The following is a 15,952-nucleotide window of genomic DNA, read 5'->3' on the forward strand; positions in this document are numbered from 1 at the left end:
GGAGCAGAGGAAAGATACATAAACAGCAATCAGAATATATTATATAAAGAAACTATTTTCTTTTGTTTGTTCTTTTGTTTTTGTTTTTTGAGACAGGATTACTCTGTGTAGTCCTGACTGTCCTGGAACTCACTCTGTAGACAAGGCTGGCCTCAAACTCACAGAGAGCCACCTGACTCTACTTCCCAAGTGCTGGGATTAAAAGCATGTGCCACCACCACCTGGCAAAAAGAAATTCTATTTTCTCTGCTCTTTGCTGCAGGCTGCATTGGCTGAGCTAGTCTGGGCAGTGCTGGAGAGCTCACCCTGGTGGTGATGATAAGGGAAACCTGGCAGGCTGATCAGCCCAGCTACCACCCAGGCCCAGAACCAGGGCTGAGTTGGCCCACCCCAACACCCACCTCATCTATGAACTGTTGGAGCTGTGAAGGGGATGAACCTACAGATCCAAAACAGCAGGACCTCCATGACACAGGACAATAACAGGACCTCCACGAGAAGCCCCAATGAAAGCCCATTAAAGGTGGCATAGCAGAAGCCAGAGGTCTCGAGCCAGACCAGTGACTTGTAGCAGTGAACACTTGCAAGAAAAGATGAATGGACTAAGGGCAAACCATGTGACTCAACAGGCCACACTACAGCTTCCATGACAAGATTCTTCTCCGCCCCCCCTTCTTTTGTTTGTTTGTTTCTTTGTTTTGTTTGGTTTGGGTTTTTCTTTTAAATTTGGGTTTCTTCTGGAGGGAAGGTTACAAGAGCAGAGAGTGGATTTGAGAGGATGGAGATAAGTGGGATTGGAATGTATGATGTGACATCCACAAAGAGTCAATAAAAGTTAGAAAAAAATCTATTTTCAATGAAAGGGGAAAAAACGAAGCACCAAGAATGGACAGAATCAAGGCCAACCGGAAAAAGGAGAAACATGCGGCTGCAGAGATGGCTTACTGGTTAAGAGTGCTTGCTACTCTTCCAGAGTATCTGAAATTGGGTTCCAGTACCCACACCAGGGGGCCCACAAGTACATGACACTCCAGCTCCAGGGGATCTGACTCCTTCTTCTGGCCTCTGCAGGTTGCTGTATAGTTATACACATACATATAAATAAAAATGAAATAAAGGCCGGGCGTTGGTGGCGCACGCCTTTAATCCCAGCACTCGGGAGGCAGAGCCAGGCGGATCTCTGTGAGTTCGAGGCCAGCCTGGGCTACCAAGTGAGCTCCAGGAAAGGCGCAAAGCTACACAGAGAAACCCTGTCTCGAAAAACCAAAAAAAAAAAAAAAAAAAATGAAATAAAACCTTAAAAAAAAAAAGCAGGAGCAACAGAAATGGACAGAAGTCACAGCAATGCCCTGTCCATCTTGCCCCACCACCGACTCTAAGGGTTTGATTAAAATGGTTGCGTTGCTAGGCAGGAAAATCTCCCATATATGTCGGTCTCATTCTCATCCTCCTATTAACACAAAAACAGAATCCTGTCTCTGCTTCACTTAGAGAGAAGATACTTCAGTTCCTTTAATACTGCCCAAAGCTAAAATTCTCCAAGTCTCATCTTTAATTTTTTTGTTTGCTTGATTTTATTTTATCAAAAGTGTCACGGCACATATGGAGTCCTCCTGAAGATGTAGACCAGTTGTTCTCAACGTTAGGAAGCATTCAGCCCTCTGAAAGACATTTGACAGTTTCCAGATGCTGCAGGACAAAACTGGCATAGGGTTCTACTGCCCTCTACTGGATAAAGACCAGAGGTGCTGATAAACACCCTTCCCTGCACAGGATGGACAGGCTCCCCAAAACAAGAATTGCCCTGCCAGAAATGTCCCTAGTGCCAGAATCGAGAAACCTTCACCTAGAGCCAAAAACCATACGTGAACTCATGGGCTGGTTCACGGCCCGGTCAGTTTCAAAGACTCCTGGCCCAAGGAAACCTTCTATTTTGCACCTCTGACATCCTCAGATTATGGCCAATAACCTGAGAAGTCATACTGTTAAAAAGCCAACAAATCCAGACTGATCTACAGTTGATCTGCAGGCAGCAGAAGGAGACCGTGTCCCACACTGGGCATAGCTTGAGCATAGGAGACCTCAAAGCCTGACCCCACAGTGACACACTTCCTCCAACAAGGCCACACCTCCTAACAGTGCCACTCCCTACGGGCCCAGCATTCAAACATGTAAGTCTATGGGGGCTATTCCTATTCAAACCACCACAGATTTATTTTTGGTTTTATGCATATGCTTATTTTGCCTTCATGGCTGTGCACTAGAGGCATCTCTTCAGCCCCTCAGAATTTCAGATTCCATGTTGACCATACATTTGGTCTCCACTCTTATTCATGTAGCTTTGGTGTAGTGTGTACTTGGCACTGTCTTAGTCTCTTTGGGCTTCTCTAACAGAATCTCACAGAATGGGTGACTAAGAAACCGAAGAATACAGTTCTCACAGCTCTAGAGTTGGGAAAGCCCAACAGAAGGCACCGGCACACTTGGCGTCTGCTGGAGGCTGCTTTCTGGTTTGTAGACAGCGTCTTCCTGGTGTCATCTCACTCTGCTCTTTATACAAGGGCACTTATCCCATTCATAAAGGCAGAGTCCTCTTCATCTCACTGCCTCCCAAAGGCCACGTCTCCTAACATCATCATTGGGATGTCAGGAATTGGACATACAAGTTTATCGGAGACACATCCAGCTCACTGCAATCAGCTATTTCTCCAGCCCTGGTTCAGCCTTTGAAACAGGAGACGCACACGCATGCCGTCGCCCCTTTGTTCCTTCTACAAAAACTCATTTCCCCTCATTCAGCTCAGGGAATGACTCCCATTACCTTTAGGTCTTGGACTTAATTGTCCCCTCCTTAGCAAAGTGTCCTCTAGCTCTCTTATAATAGGATCCTCCCATATCCTTTTTTAAAAACAGGGTCTCACTATGTAGCCCTGGCTATCATGGAACTCACTATGTATCACAGACCAGGCTGGCCTCAAACTCACAGCAACCGGCCTGCCTCTGCCTCCCCAGTGCTGGGATTAAAGGTGTGCGCCACCATACCCAGCCATTTTTTAATCACAACATTGATTTGCCCTTCCGATCTTTATTCACAGGTATAGTTAGAGTTGTATGCTTAACTATCTGCCTCTTCCACTATTCTGCAAGCCAAGCTGGCTTTCAATCAGTATTTGTGGCTCAACTGCATAAGAGAAAGAACACTATGAAGGTCATGAAGGTGGCACTCTCATGGATGGAATTAATTATTCATGACTTGAACAAGGATGACAAAAACAGATGTGCTATGGTAGACACAGGAAAGCTCACAAGGCCTCAACCCTAGCCAAAGATACAGGCAACCAAGGAACCCTGAGAGTGAGGGAAATTGTTTTCCTCAGGAAAAAGCACAGCAAGTGATTATCCAATACCAAATGGTCATCCTGAAAACATCCATACTAAGTAACATGATACAGACTGAGCAGGTTGTACTTACTTATTTAGAAATACACATATGGCCAGGAATTTGAAAAATAGCAAGGAGGAATATATGGGAAGGTTTGGAGGGAAGAGGCAAGGAGGAAATGATGTCATTATATTATAATCTCAAATATTAAAAAATAATTTTAAAGGAGGGTGGTGTTATAGTTGTTGGCCAGAAAGAAAGCAGTCCTGGCACAAGTTGCAAGGCTTGATAGTTGGGAAAACTGTCTTCATGAGACCCAGAGTATTTGAAAAATGACAATGTGAGGATGGAAGTTATAAATTATTGATATCAAACCTACATGGGCTACCTTCCATCCTTTGGCTCTTTGCAATTAAATTTAGAATAGCTCCAATTATTGCTCTGGTCCCTCTTTGTACCTGAGCTTTTCAGTATGATACTCACTTAGCTCACGCAGCTAGTGTAAACTGAGATGTGCTATCTATAAGTAAATGACAGTAGGGTCTTTGAAGGCTGAGGACAAAATCATGCAAAAAGTTCACTTAGAGTTCTTACAGTGATTTCATGTTAGAAACATAATATCTTTGACATATTATGTTAACGAAAATATATTAGAAGAATTAACTTATCTATAGATGTAACCAACTGTCTTATTAAATAAGAAACATACAGCCCCCTAGGTCTTAAAGGCATATGTCTCCAATGCTGGCTATATCCCTGAACACACAGATATCTATGGGATTAAAGGTGTGTACCACCACCGCCACACTCTTGCTATGGCTCTAATAGCTCTGACCCCCGGGCAACTTTATTTATTAACATACAATCAAAATCACCTTTCAGTACAATTAGATTACCACCACACTTATCTGTTTATTTGTACTGTTAAATTATTTATTATTTATTGTCTGTTTATTGAATGTATATGGGTGCTTTGCCTGCATATGTGTCTGTTTTGCCTACATATGTCTGTGCACCGCGTGCATGCCCGGTGCCTGCAGAGACCAGAAGAAAATGTTAGATGCCCTGAGACTAGAGTTATAGATGGTTGTGTGCCACCATGTTGGCGCTAGGAATTGAATCTAGACCCTCTAGAAGAGCATGCATCCAATGCTCTTAAGCACTGAATCATCTCTCTAGCTTTTATTTGTACTTTAAAAAACGAAGTCATTTAAAAACACAGAATTAGGGGTTGGGGATTTAGCTCAGTGGTTGAGCGCTTGCGTAGCAAGCCCAAGGCCCTGGGTTCGGTCCTCAGCTCCGGAAAAAAAAAAAAAGAAAAGAAAACACAGAATTAACTATATAGCTCATATTTCTGGCTCATGTTGCACATCTATTGAACAGCACCATTTATGAATAATTCTTATAGTAATTACACATTAAAGACATCAACATCCAGAATATACTGGATTAAATAAAATATACCATAAAAATTAATTAGTTTCCTTCCCCTTTCCTAACCCATTAGAAAACTGAGAATGGCCGGGTGGTGGTAGTGGTGGCTCACACCTTTAATCCCAGCACTTGGGAGGTAGAGGCAGGTGGATCTCTGTGAGTTCGAGGCCAGCCTGGTCTACAGATTGAGTTCCAGGACAGCCAGGGCTGTTAAACAGAGAAACACTGTCTCGAAAAACCAAAAAAGTGGGAAAAAAGAAAAAGAAAACTGAGAATGATCATTGTCTCTTATCCCTGACCAGCCAGACAGCACTATTCTCTGCCCTCACTGGCTTTCTAGCTTGTCGTTTTCATGAGGGCTGTGCTTTTCCTACAGAACCAAAGACCATCTTTGTGGGCTCTGGCCTCATGTGGGGACAGGCAGGCTCTCCTTAAGGCCTTAATGACAGCCAGGAAAGCACAGATTGCCTTGCTGGACTTTCAGGGTTGTGGGGGAACTCTGATGCTGAATTGACTGGCCAGTGGAATCACATGCCGTTATCAGCACAGGCAATAAAGCCTGCATTTCCTATGCTTAGCTCCAGGGCTTCTTGTTAGTCCTAGGGAGTTGAAGATAATCCCAAGATCACCAAGAGAATCCAAAAAGCTCTCAATATCAAATACAGTTTGAAGCATCCGGGACATACATCGCCCAGGAGTTATCAATGAATTTTTGTTTGGTTTGTTTTTGAAACAGGGTCTCACTATGTAATTCAGGCTGGCCTGGATCCATAATCCTCCTGCCTTAGATTTCTGAATGCCTGTGTTAAAATTACAAGTGTGAGACATTATGCCGAACTTTTAAAAAACTTTAAATGGCTGGAGAGATGGCTCCTTAGTTAAACTCCCTTGCTAGTCTTGCAGAGGACTCAAGTATGGTTCCCAGCACCAACATCTGGCAACTCACAAACACCTATAACTCCAGCTCCAGCAGACCTGATTCCCTCTTTTGGCTTCAGAGGGCACACGCACACACGTGGCACACATATATGTACACATAAATAAAAATAATAAAAAGAAAATGTAAAGAAGGAAAGTCTTAAATATGTTCATTTTTAAGTATAGGGAAAAAAAACAAGAATAAGACATACTCAAGTGTAGGTATGAACTTCTTAAAGGAGAGTCACCTGAATAACCCCCCTCAGATTAATTTACTTTATTTATTTTTATTCATGTGTCTGTGTCTATGTCTGACATGTGGGGGGGGGTGTGTATGCACACACACACGCCCGAGGAGGCCAGAGGAAGGTATCAGGTCCTCTGGAGCGGGAGTTATGGGTAGATGTGAGCTACTCCACATAGGTGCTGGTCCTCTGTAAGAGCAGTAAGAACTCTTCACTGTTGAGCAATCTCTCCAGCCCCCTAAGAAAGCTTCATAAATGTTATTGTTGCCCAGGCTTTGTGTTCTTCAAAACTAAATGGGGAAGTAATAAAACAATGGTGTAAAAACTGCAAACATGAATATTCAGTAGGATTTCTTCTGAAGACTGAAGCTTCCAGCACGGTAACTATTAAGCACACATGGTTATAAAATATTAATGAATTTAAATTGACATGTATATACATGAGACTAGTGAGTACATGTTTTTCTTTTCATTTTTGTCTTTTATTTCTTTCTTTGTTTTTATCTTTGTAGTTTCATTTTTTAGTGGCTGTATTTATATAGTGCAGTTTAATAACTCCAATGTTTCTCTTGCTTATTGCAAAAAAAAAAAAAAAAGCCAGATGTGGTGACACACAGCTGTAATCCCTGCACTAAAGGAATGAGGACAGAAGAATCAGAGGTTTAAGGGCAGCCCCAGCTACAAAGCAATTTTGAGGCCAGCCTGAGCTACATGAAACCCTGTCTCAAAAAAAAAAAAAAAACAAATAACTGTAGGAAGATCAAGAACACTAAAACATCATTAATGTAATAACAAATGTGTACCATTTTTATTCTCCATCATCTTCTTTATACCTTTAATAAATTCATTAAATTAAAAATAACTAAATCATCAAATTCATTCTCCTATGTTTTAAGATCTTCTGCCTAATTTTTTAATGTAGCAATTAGTCTAAATGGTACTCTGATTTTATTTTCATCTCTGGTAATGGGCATATGGCTTATTAAGTCCTCAGGAGTTACTGACTGCATCTTGGGAAAACAGCAGACAGCAATTTGACTAGACAGCCCATGATGACTGAACAGAGAAAAAAGGTGGCAGGCAATGAGCACAATGCTTCCGAACTTGCCACCCTCTCCTACTTCCTTTACTCCTTGTTCTGCTTTACCTTACCTAAAATGGTCAGATCGGAAGCTGGTGCAGGACTGAATACTGGCACTCCCAGTGACTGACTAAGGCAGGAAGAGATCAAGATGTCGAGGCCATCCTGGGCTACAGAGTGAGTTGGAAGTCAGCCTGGGTTACACGAGCCCAGACAAACAGCACATAAAATGGTCAGATTTGAACGTCTGAGGCAAGCACTGAACCTATGATGACAGAAATGATGAGGATAAGAATGATCATGACGGGGTCTATCGAGGTGGCTCAGGGATTAAGAGCACTTGCTGCTCTTCCAGAGGTCCTGGGTTTGGTTTCCAGCACCCACATGGTGGCTCATAACCATCTGTAATTCTGGTTCCAGCAGATCTAAGTCCTTCTTCTGACCGCCAAAGGCACCCTCAAACATGCATGCGGTGCACAGACATACATACAGGCAAACACACACAAAAAATAAAATGAGCCGGGCGTTGGTGGCGCACGCCTTTAATCCCAGCACTCGGGAGGCAGAGCCAGGCGGATCTCTGTGAGTTCGAGGCCAGCCTGGGCTACCAAGTGAGCTCCAGGAAAGGCGCAAAGCTACACAGAGAAACCCTGTCTCAAAAAATAAATAAATAAATAAATAAATAAATAAATAAATAAATAAATAAAATGAATAAATCTAAGAATGATCATGATACTAATAGGAGCTGCTAGCACTGACGTTCTAGCCTTTGACAACCTCAGGTTCTTCTTGTCTCAGAGCAGCAGCCTTCTGTTGGGCTACTGAGCTGTCAGAAACAATGAGTATTGTCTTCACAAGCAAGCAGGGGAAGGATGGGCCAGCAGAAGAGGAAATATGCTCACTGGGGCAACAAAGACCATAATATTCTCCTGCCTGAAAAAGGGTTGGAACAGTGTTATATGCCAAGAGCCAAATAGGAAACCAACCGTGCCCCATGTTCCCACCGACTTAGAAACAAGAGCATGTCTTAATATATGAGAGATTAATCAAGGGAAGTTGACCTTCTCTGCCACTCCTGTCTGCAGCAAGCTGTCCTCAAAACACAGCAGACAGGGTTTTAGATGTTTAACTTTCAACCTTCTGCTGCAACATAAAAGAGGAAAACTTTAGTAGCTGGATCAATATGACTAATTTTTTCCATTTTAGGCCTTAGACCACAAAGTACCAGAATTCACAGTAAGCCAGTCTGGATAGGATGTGGGCACGCTTGTAGGAGGAAGCCACACCCAGCAAAGAGAAATTTCGTATGACTCAGGCCAATTTCTTTTAATAAGAAGACACCCAGTGCTGAAGGCAACAGGAATTTATAGTTAAAATAGATTTGTGGAGCAGTTTCAGAATCCTGGGCTTAAGCTAGATTAACACCATCATTGGCAAGCATTTTCTTCTTTACCCATCTTTTAATTATATACATACAGGGTCAGGAAGAAAACCAGATTTCAGTGCAGGCCAACATTCAAAAAGTCTGTGTGGGCCTTTTTTGTTTTGTTTTCCTGATAGTGGAAATTTTCTCTTTAGTGCTACACTTAGCTACTTCATCTGCCCATAAACCCAAATATACACACCATCCTTTCTCATCATCTCAATGGTTCTTATCCACGGGGCAGTTTTGTTCCCTAGAACTCATTGGGAAATGTCTACAGACACTTTTGATTCTTATAACTGTGCGGTGGGGGGGGGGGCGGGGGCGGCTGCAACTAGGACCGAGGGAGTAAACACACTCCCCTCAGCCCCACACCCGTGCCAGGGTGGAGAATCCCTTTAACACCATGACGTGGACAATAACTTATGTCTCCAAGGGAGCCACAGGGCACTGAAAGCAGACCATCTGCTGCCTCATTTGATCTCACATATTTTCAGCAGAGCACACACTTACAAGCTGGTCAGCTAGAATTGAGTCTGGGATTTATAACTCCAGGCCGAATATTCTGGAGCATGAAGACAACCACCCATGTGCAAAATTCAATCTGCAAATTCTATAAATGTAAGCTCTGCTGCAACAGTTTGCAGTCTGTGCGTCAACCTTAGTCAAAAGAAACAATATATCAGATTTCAAGACATTTCAAAGTTTTCATAGCCCCGCCCACTTTCAGCAGGACATCATTTAGCATGCTAAAACAGGTCTAAAGGACTTTCCATGTCTGTTGTCTTTACAGTCATGTTCACAGGTTTTTTGTTTTGTTTTGTTTTGGTTTGGTTTTGGAGACAGGGTTACTCTGTGTAAGCATTGGCTGTCCTGGAACTCATACTGTAAACCAGGCTGGTCTTGAACTCACAGAGATCTTCCTGCCTCTGCCTCCTGAGTGCTGGGATTAAAGGTGTGCACCAATATCGCCTGGCATGTTCCCAGTTCTTAAAGTGTATAATTCCACATTGAAATTTCTACAGGGAATTAGCAACCAACCTTTCCACTCTCTTAAAGGAGTGGAGTACTCACAGGCTCGGTTCCGGGTTCGGTAAGTGCAGGTGTAAAGACTGCAGGACCTCACTGGCATAGACCTCGGAACCTGGAACCTTCTCCACAGCAATGTACAGGGAGACGCTCGCAGAATCACCCTCAGGTGATTCATCGCCGGCATCTTTAGCTTGGACTTTCCAGCAGTGGCCAAACACCTCAAGGGAGCCTAAAAACCTGGAGGAGGGCAGAAGAAGGAAAGTTATACACAGTGCCCAACACGGAGTGAACAGCCCAAGGACACCTCAGAGAAGACAACCCTGGGAAGGCTAGTTCACACCCTGATGTGGGGGTGGGGCAAATGAGAGTCAATAGTGTATTCACTCTTGTTTTTCAAACTGAGTGCCTTGGTGGCATGCAGGGTTCAGAGGACTGACTCATGAGTTTGGCCATTCCCTCAGAGTTGGCAAACATTAGAGGCCCAGAGAAAAGATTCTTCCTCATACACATAAAGATTGTTGGTGGTAGCTACCGTTTCTTAAAATTAAAAGAAAATGTATTCCCTCAAATCCTAATTAGTTACCCAGTATGGTGTTTACATGTCGGAAGAATTCAATGATTAATGCTCCCTTAAGGCAGCCTGAATTAAAAAAACAAAAAACATTTGTTTCTGGCTTGCTTTTAAAAACAACAACAGCATCAGATACATCCTGCCAAAAGAGTTCTGGGTAGTTTTGAAATCTAAGTTGAAGTATAATCTGTGACTCTTGCTCTGGAACACAGAAAAACTGGCCAATGGTGAAGTCTTAAACCTTGTCTCCACCACGCACATTCACAGTGATAGTTTCCGAAGCAATGCTTTATAAGGTACCACTACAGAGGCCTCAGATTATGGTACCATTAACTTGGACCATTTCCCTTCTGGCAGTCCCTCACCCCTGATCCACTATTTCTTCATTAAATTTGCCTGTAACAAGTGAACAGACAAGTTCTGAAATGAAAAAATACAAACAAACGAATAAAACTTGTTTAAAGCCCAATTCATTCCTAAAACCTTTCTCCTGCCTTCTGTGTGCCTGGTTAATTCCTGCTTACCATTTATGTGACTGACTACAGAGCCACTTCCTTAAAGGCTCCCTCAACTCACACTCACCAGGTTAGGATAACACCCTCTTCTTGGTGCTTATCACAGCTGAATTAAGTAGTTGATCAAAAATGCACTTTACAATTCCATTCTACCCAGAACCTAAGCTCCATCTGGTGGGAGCTGCATCTCCTAGGGGCAATGCCTTTAAAACATGGGTTTGGGGACTAGAGAGATAACTCAGCAGTTAATAGCATTGGTTGCTCTTCTGGAGGACCAGGGTTCAATTCCCAGGACCCACAGGGTGGCTCATGACCATCTGTAACTCCAGTTCCAGGTGATCCAAAGCCCTCTTTCTGGACTCCATAGACTCTGCATGCACCTAGTGCACAGACATACACACAGACAAAATATCTGTACACATAAAGTTAAAAAAAAATAAAACATGGATTTGAGGACCTGAGCAGGTTTCCTTGTGGTGGTGAACTGTAGATCTTAATTTTAAGAACTGAGAATTGTGATATGACAGCCAGCATGTATTGGAATGGTACCAAGGGTCTTTTCTAGGGTTCTGTTTGATTTATTTTATTTATTGCAGTGGTAAGTATCCCAAGGTTTCATGTATGCCAGGCAAGTGCTTTACCACAGAGTTATACATACTCTCAGACCACATGGTTTGTTTATATTATTTTTGATTCTAGTTTAGGCACTCAAGGGTGGGAATTCTCCCAACACTTTTGGTTGTTGTTTCAACGTTTATTATAATTTCCTTTCTTCCAGATACTATGTTGGACACTGTGATTCTAAGGAGGAACAAAAGACATTAAAAAATAAATCCTGATACATGGTATTATGTTATGCTGCTAGAAGGAAAGAACTCCATTTCATCTCTGTTGCTGTGTATTTCAGCTTACACTTCCAAGTCATAGTTCATCATTGAGGGGAATCAGGGCAGGAACTCAAGCTCGAGCTTGAAGCAGATACCATGGAAGAATGCTACCTGGTGACTTGCTTGCTTGATGGCTTGCTGTGGCTCAAGCTCAGCTAGCTAGCTTCCTTATAAAGCCCAGGATTGCTGCCCAGGGAATGGTACCGCCCACAGTGGGCTGGGTCATCTGACATCAATTAATAGTCAAGACAATCCCTGACAGATATAGACACAACTTGATAAAGATAACCGAGACTCACTTTTCAGGTGATGCTAATCTGTGTCACATTGACAGAAAATGCTAACTAGAACAAACTTACATATAAAGTTACATACTAGTTTCTTCCACCACTGTTGATTAAACAAGAACAAAAAAATATGCCATCAGTATATGTTTGTGTCAAATAAGGAAATTGTGGTAAACAAATACATTTTTTTTAAGGAAATGGCTTTGTCATTTCTACTTCAAGTGCATCTATGCCAGATTTGTTAACTGGTGTGACACGCTAAACATCTGTTGGGTCCCAATATTTTCCAGTTGAAAAATATTGATCAAAGCCAGTGTAGTACTTCATGCCTATAATCCCAACACTTTGGAAATTGAGGCAGGAGGATTAGAAATTCAAAACCATCCTTGAGTTTGAGGCCCTATCTGAAACAGGGGTGTGGGAGAGCTGTAGAGAGCTCAGTGGGAAAAGGTGCTTACCATACAAGCCTGGGGACCTGAATTTGATCCCTGGAACCCTTGGTGGAAAGACAGAACTGATTTCCAGAAAGTTGTAGAACTTGTCCTCTCACTGACACATGTGTGTACGCACACCCATGCATAAAAATAATAATAAACAAGAACGTAAAATCATCTTGCTCAGAATGACTACCCAAAACCAACCTAACATCATCTACATGTCACGGCTACAACAGAGTGGAGGAGTTGCCCGTCTACTGTAAACTAAAATGTGTTGTCTTATATAAAGATAAATGGAGCACATGTAGTACCGACCATAGGAAACTATAGACCAGAAGGCAGACTGATGGTTGCTAGGACAGGAATGAAAGGGAAGACAGCAACTGGCCACTTACTAGGGAGGAGTGTTCTTGAGGTGATGGAAGCTTGTGGAACTAAATAGAGGTCACAGTTATACAAAACTGTGTAAAGTCTCAATGCTACTGCCATTTTCACTTAAAGAAGTTAGTTGTGTTTTGTGTGACTTTTTTTTAAACCTAAACATTTGCATTTTCTAAAGCAAAGAACCAGGGGAAAATGCAGCAAACCATTTCATAGGAAGGTGTTTACCATGCTCGAGTTTCTGCCTCGGATGGAAAAAACAGCTCCCGACACTTTGGTCTTGACTTGGGGGCAAAGGGACAAAATAAAAGGAAAAGTTGGGAGATTCTACAGGTGTTTTTCACTACAGACTTGAATCTCTTCTTCCCAAGAAGAGTCTTAGACGGGAAAAAAAGAGTGAAAGAACACACGCAGAAGACTGGGATCATGAGCCCCACCCACCCCACCCCCCAGTGCTAAAGCAAGGAGGCAAACGATGTGAGTTCAGCCTCCTCTCCCTCATCAAGCACATCCCTGCTATCCAGTGGCTAGGAGCTGGCTGCCTTCCTCGGCACTGCTGCCCTTGATCTTGCTCCTTTTGAGCTAGAGGGAAGAAGGAAGGCTACCTGCGAGCAAAAGGAGAGAGAAGTCCCAGCGGCAGTGACAGTGTGTCCGGTGAAAACAGGAGCAGTTCCTCCCTATAGTTAATCTCCCGGGGACAGTCAAGGGTTCCAGGCAGAACAGTAACTGTCATCACGCCATCTCCCCAGATGGTTACACTGTTCTCTCACCCAGTCCCCAGCATGCAATGTGCATTACTTTGTCAAATGCACCCCTGGGAGCAGCAAAGTGCATCCATCACACAAGAGGAGAGACTGAGAAGGTGGTTCCAAAGCCAATGGGCGTCCTCACTTCTAGCCTGACTCTAGCTAGGGCTTTTAAGCAAGTGATTTCTAAACTGTTTGTAAATTTGCTCAAAGGGTGTTTGAAATCCTCAAACCAAAGTTAAAATCAATGTTATTTATAGTTTTATATGTTTTTGAGTGTATACATCTTTGGATAAAGCATGTATGCCAAGCCAGAGTCAATATTTAAATACAGTCTTGTAAGAAACTATTTTTCTAGGGGGTGAGGAGATAGCTCAACCGGTAAAGTGCTTGTTCTGTAAGCTTGAGGACCTGAGTTCGGATCTCCAGTATCCATGTAAAAAGTCAGGTGTTGCAGAGCATGCCTGTAATCTCAGCACCGGGGAAACAGACAGCAGGATCCCCACAGTTTACTGGACAGTCTGGCCAATTGGTGAGCTCCAGGTTCAATGAGTGACCCTGTCTTTTCAAAACAGGCAGTAACTGAGGAAGATACACATACATCACCTTGTTTTCAAATATCATCTTTAACTGAATTAACTGAGCAGCCTTACAGAATAAGAGCTCACTGACCACCTCAATTCGTCATTTGATTCTGCTTTCTTTTCTTAATCTTTTATTATGGAAAACTTCAAATTTATACATTGGGCCCTCTGTACTTGTATACATGGATTCAGCCAAACATGAATCAAAAACACATGTAAAAGAATTTTACCTATTTTGGACGTATACCACTTATTTTCAGCTTGAATTTTTTTAATTTAAAATTGTTTTTCACTGGGTGTACTATAATGCCAGCACTTAAGAGGCTGAGGTAAGAAGATTTCTAATTTGAGGCCAGCCTGGGCTACCTAGTGAGATTCTTTCCAAACCAGGGACATCAAAATAAATAAATGAAAATATTTAACGTACATAAAACACAAAACTGTGCATATTTACAGAGTACTATATGTTATTTCAACACATGTATATATTATGACTGTGTCACTTTATATAAAAGACTTGAGCATCTTCAGATTTGGTTTCTGAGTAGATCATACAATCGATCTCCATGGGATGATTGCATAGTGAAAAAACACTATCCTAAAGCCAGCTATATGCCCTGTGGTGGTGGCCCACACCTTTAATCCCAGCACTTGGGAGGCAGAAGCAGGTGGATCTCTGTGAGTTCGAGGCTAGCCTGGTCTACAAAGCAAGTTCCAGGACACCTAGGGCTGTTACACAAACATCTGTCTCGAAAAACCAAAAACAACAACAACAAATACCAGCTACCAGCTATATATCCAGCATTCTATTTCAACAAGTATCTATCCATTAATAATCATGCTTTTTATTAATACCCCTGCTCATTCTCTTTGGGTCATTTTAAAGATTTATTTGTTTGTTTTGTGTGTGTGTGTGTGTGTGTGTGTGTGTGTGTGTGTGTGTGTGTGTGTGTGTTTTTGCTGTTGTTTTTGTTTGCTTGTTTGCTTGAGACAGGGTCTCACTTTATAGCCTTGGCTGACCTGCAACTGGCTATATATATATACCAGACTGACCTTGAACTCACAGAGATCTACCTGCCTCTGCCTCCCCAGTGCTAGGATTAAAGTCATGCACAGTCATGTCCGGCTTCCCTTCCCTTTGGCTTTTTGGGGGTGGGGTGGGGAGACTAAATCTCACTATGTAGCCCAGTCCTGGAACTCACTATGTAGCCCAGGTTGGCCTTGAACCTGCAGGGAAGGAATCTTCTGCCTCTGTGTCCCTAGTGTTGGGATTCTAGGCATGCAGCACTGCACCCAGCAGTTTGGGATAATTTTAAATGCCATGTTTAAAGCCAGTTCCATCAAACAACTGCAACTACTGGATTTCCCTCTACAAAACTGATTTGATACTAAAATGGAATTTCAAAACTATCAGGAGATGTAAGGAAAATTTGCTCAGCTCTGTGCCGTCTCTGAACTGAGTTGCATTCCTGAACGGAAGCAATAGTGAACAGTTAGTTACCCGATGGACAGCAGTGTATTAGGGTATTGAGGAAAGAATATGCCCTCTCCTCACTCCCCAAAGCTTGCAATCTATAAGGAAAAACAAATACTTTAGGTTTTTCCTATCTTTAAGAATTTGTGATAAAAACATGCATCATTTCCATTTTGACCAATTTTAATTCTACAAATTCAAAAGCATGAAATACATTCATAACATTATGTTGCCATCAGCCGTATCTGTGCTCAAAAGCTTTTTCACCATCCATCTCCAGGGTAAACTCTGTACTCATTAATACCTCCTCCCCACTCCTTACTAACCTCTAGTCTACGGTAAGTCCCTGTGTATGACTATTCCAGGTACCCCAGGAATTACAGTATTTCTTCTTTTGTGGCTGCCTTACTTCATTTCGCGTCATAGAATGGGAATCTCTTAATTAAAGCTGGGTGTGATGATAGCCACAGTGCAGCGCAATGAGGACACAAGAGGCAAGGGCTCTAAGTTTTAGAGCAGAGGTATCAGGGATGATTCAGCAGGAGGGGTAAACGT

General features: G+C 42.5%; 1 protein-coding gene across 2 annotated transcripts in view; it reads right to left on the reverse strand.

The window, feature by feature from the left end:
- Ca5b (carbonic anhydrase 5B) overlaps nucleotides 1-15,952 on the reverse strand; it is a 55,456-nt gene that overhangs the window by 32,991 nt on the left and 6,513 nt on the right. For both annotated transcript variants that reach the window (XM_042268877.2, XM_006973209.4), the window contains exon 2: nucleotides 9,558-9,752. In XM_042268877.2, coding sequence (XP_042124811.1) covers nucleotides 9,558-9,699 — 142 coding nt within the window. In that variant the 5' untranslated portion in view covers nucleotides 9,700-9,752. The remainder of the gene's footprint in view (nucleotides 1-9,557; nucleotides 9,753-15,952) is intronic.

This window comes from Peromyscus maniculatus, chromosome X, assembly GCF_049852395.1.
Source record: "Peromyscus maniculatus bairdii isolate BWxNUB_F1_BW_parent chromosome X, HU_Pman_BW_mat_3.1, whole genome shotgun sequence".
NCBI lineage: Eukaryota > Metazoa > Chordata > Mammalia > Rodentia > Cricetidae > Peromyscus > Peromyscus maniculatus.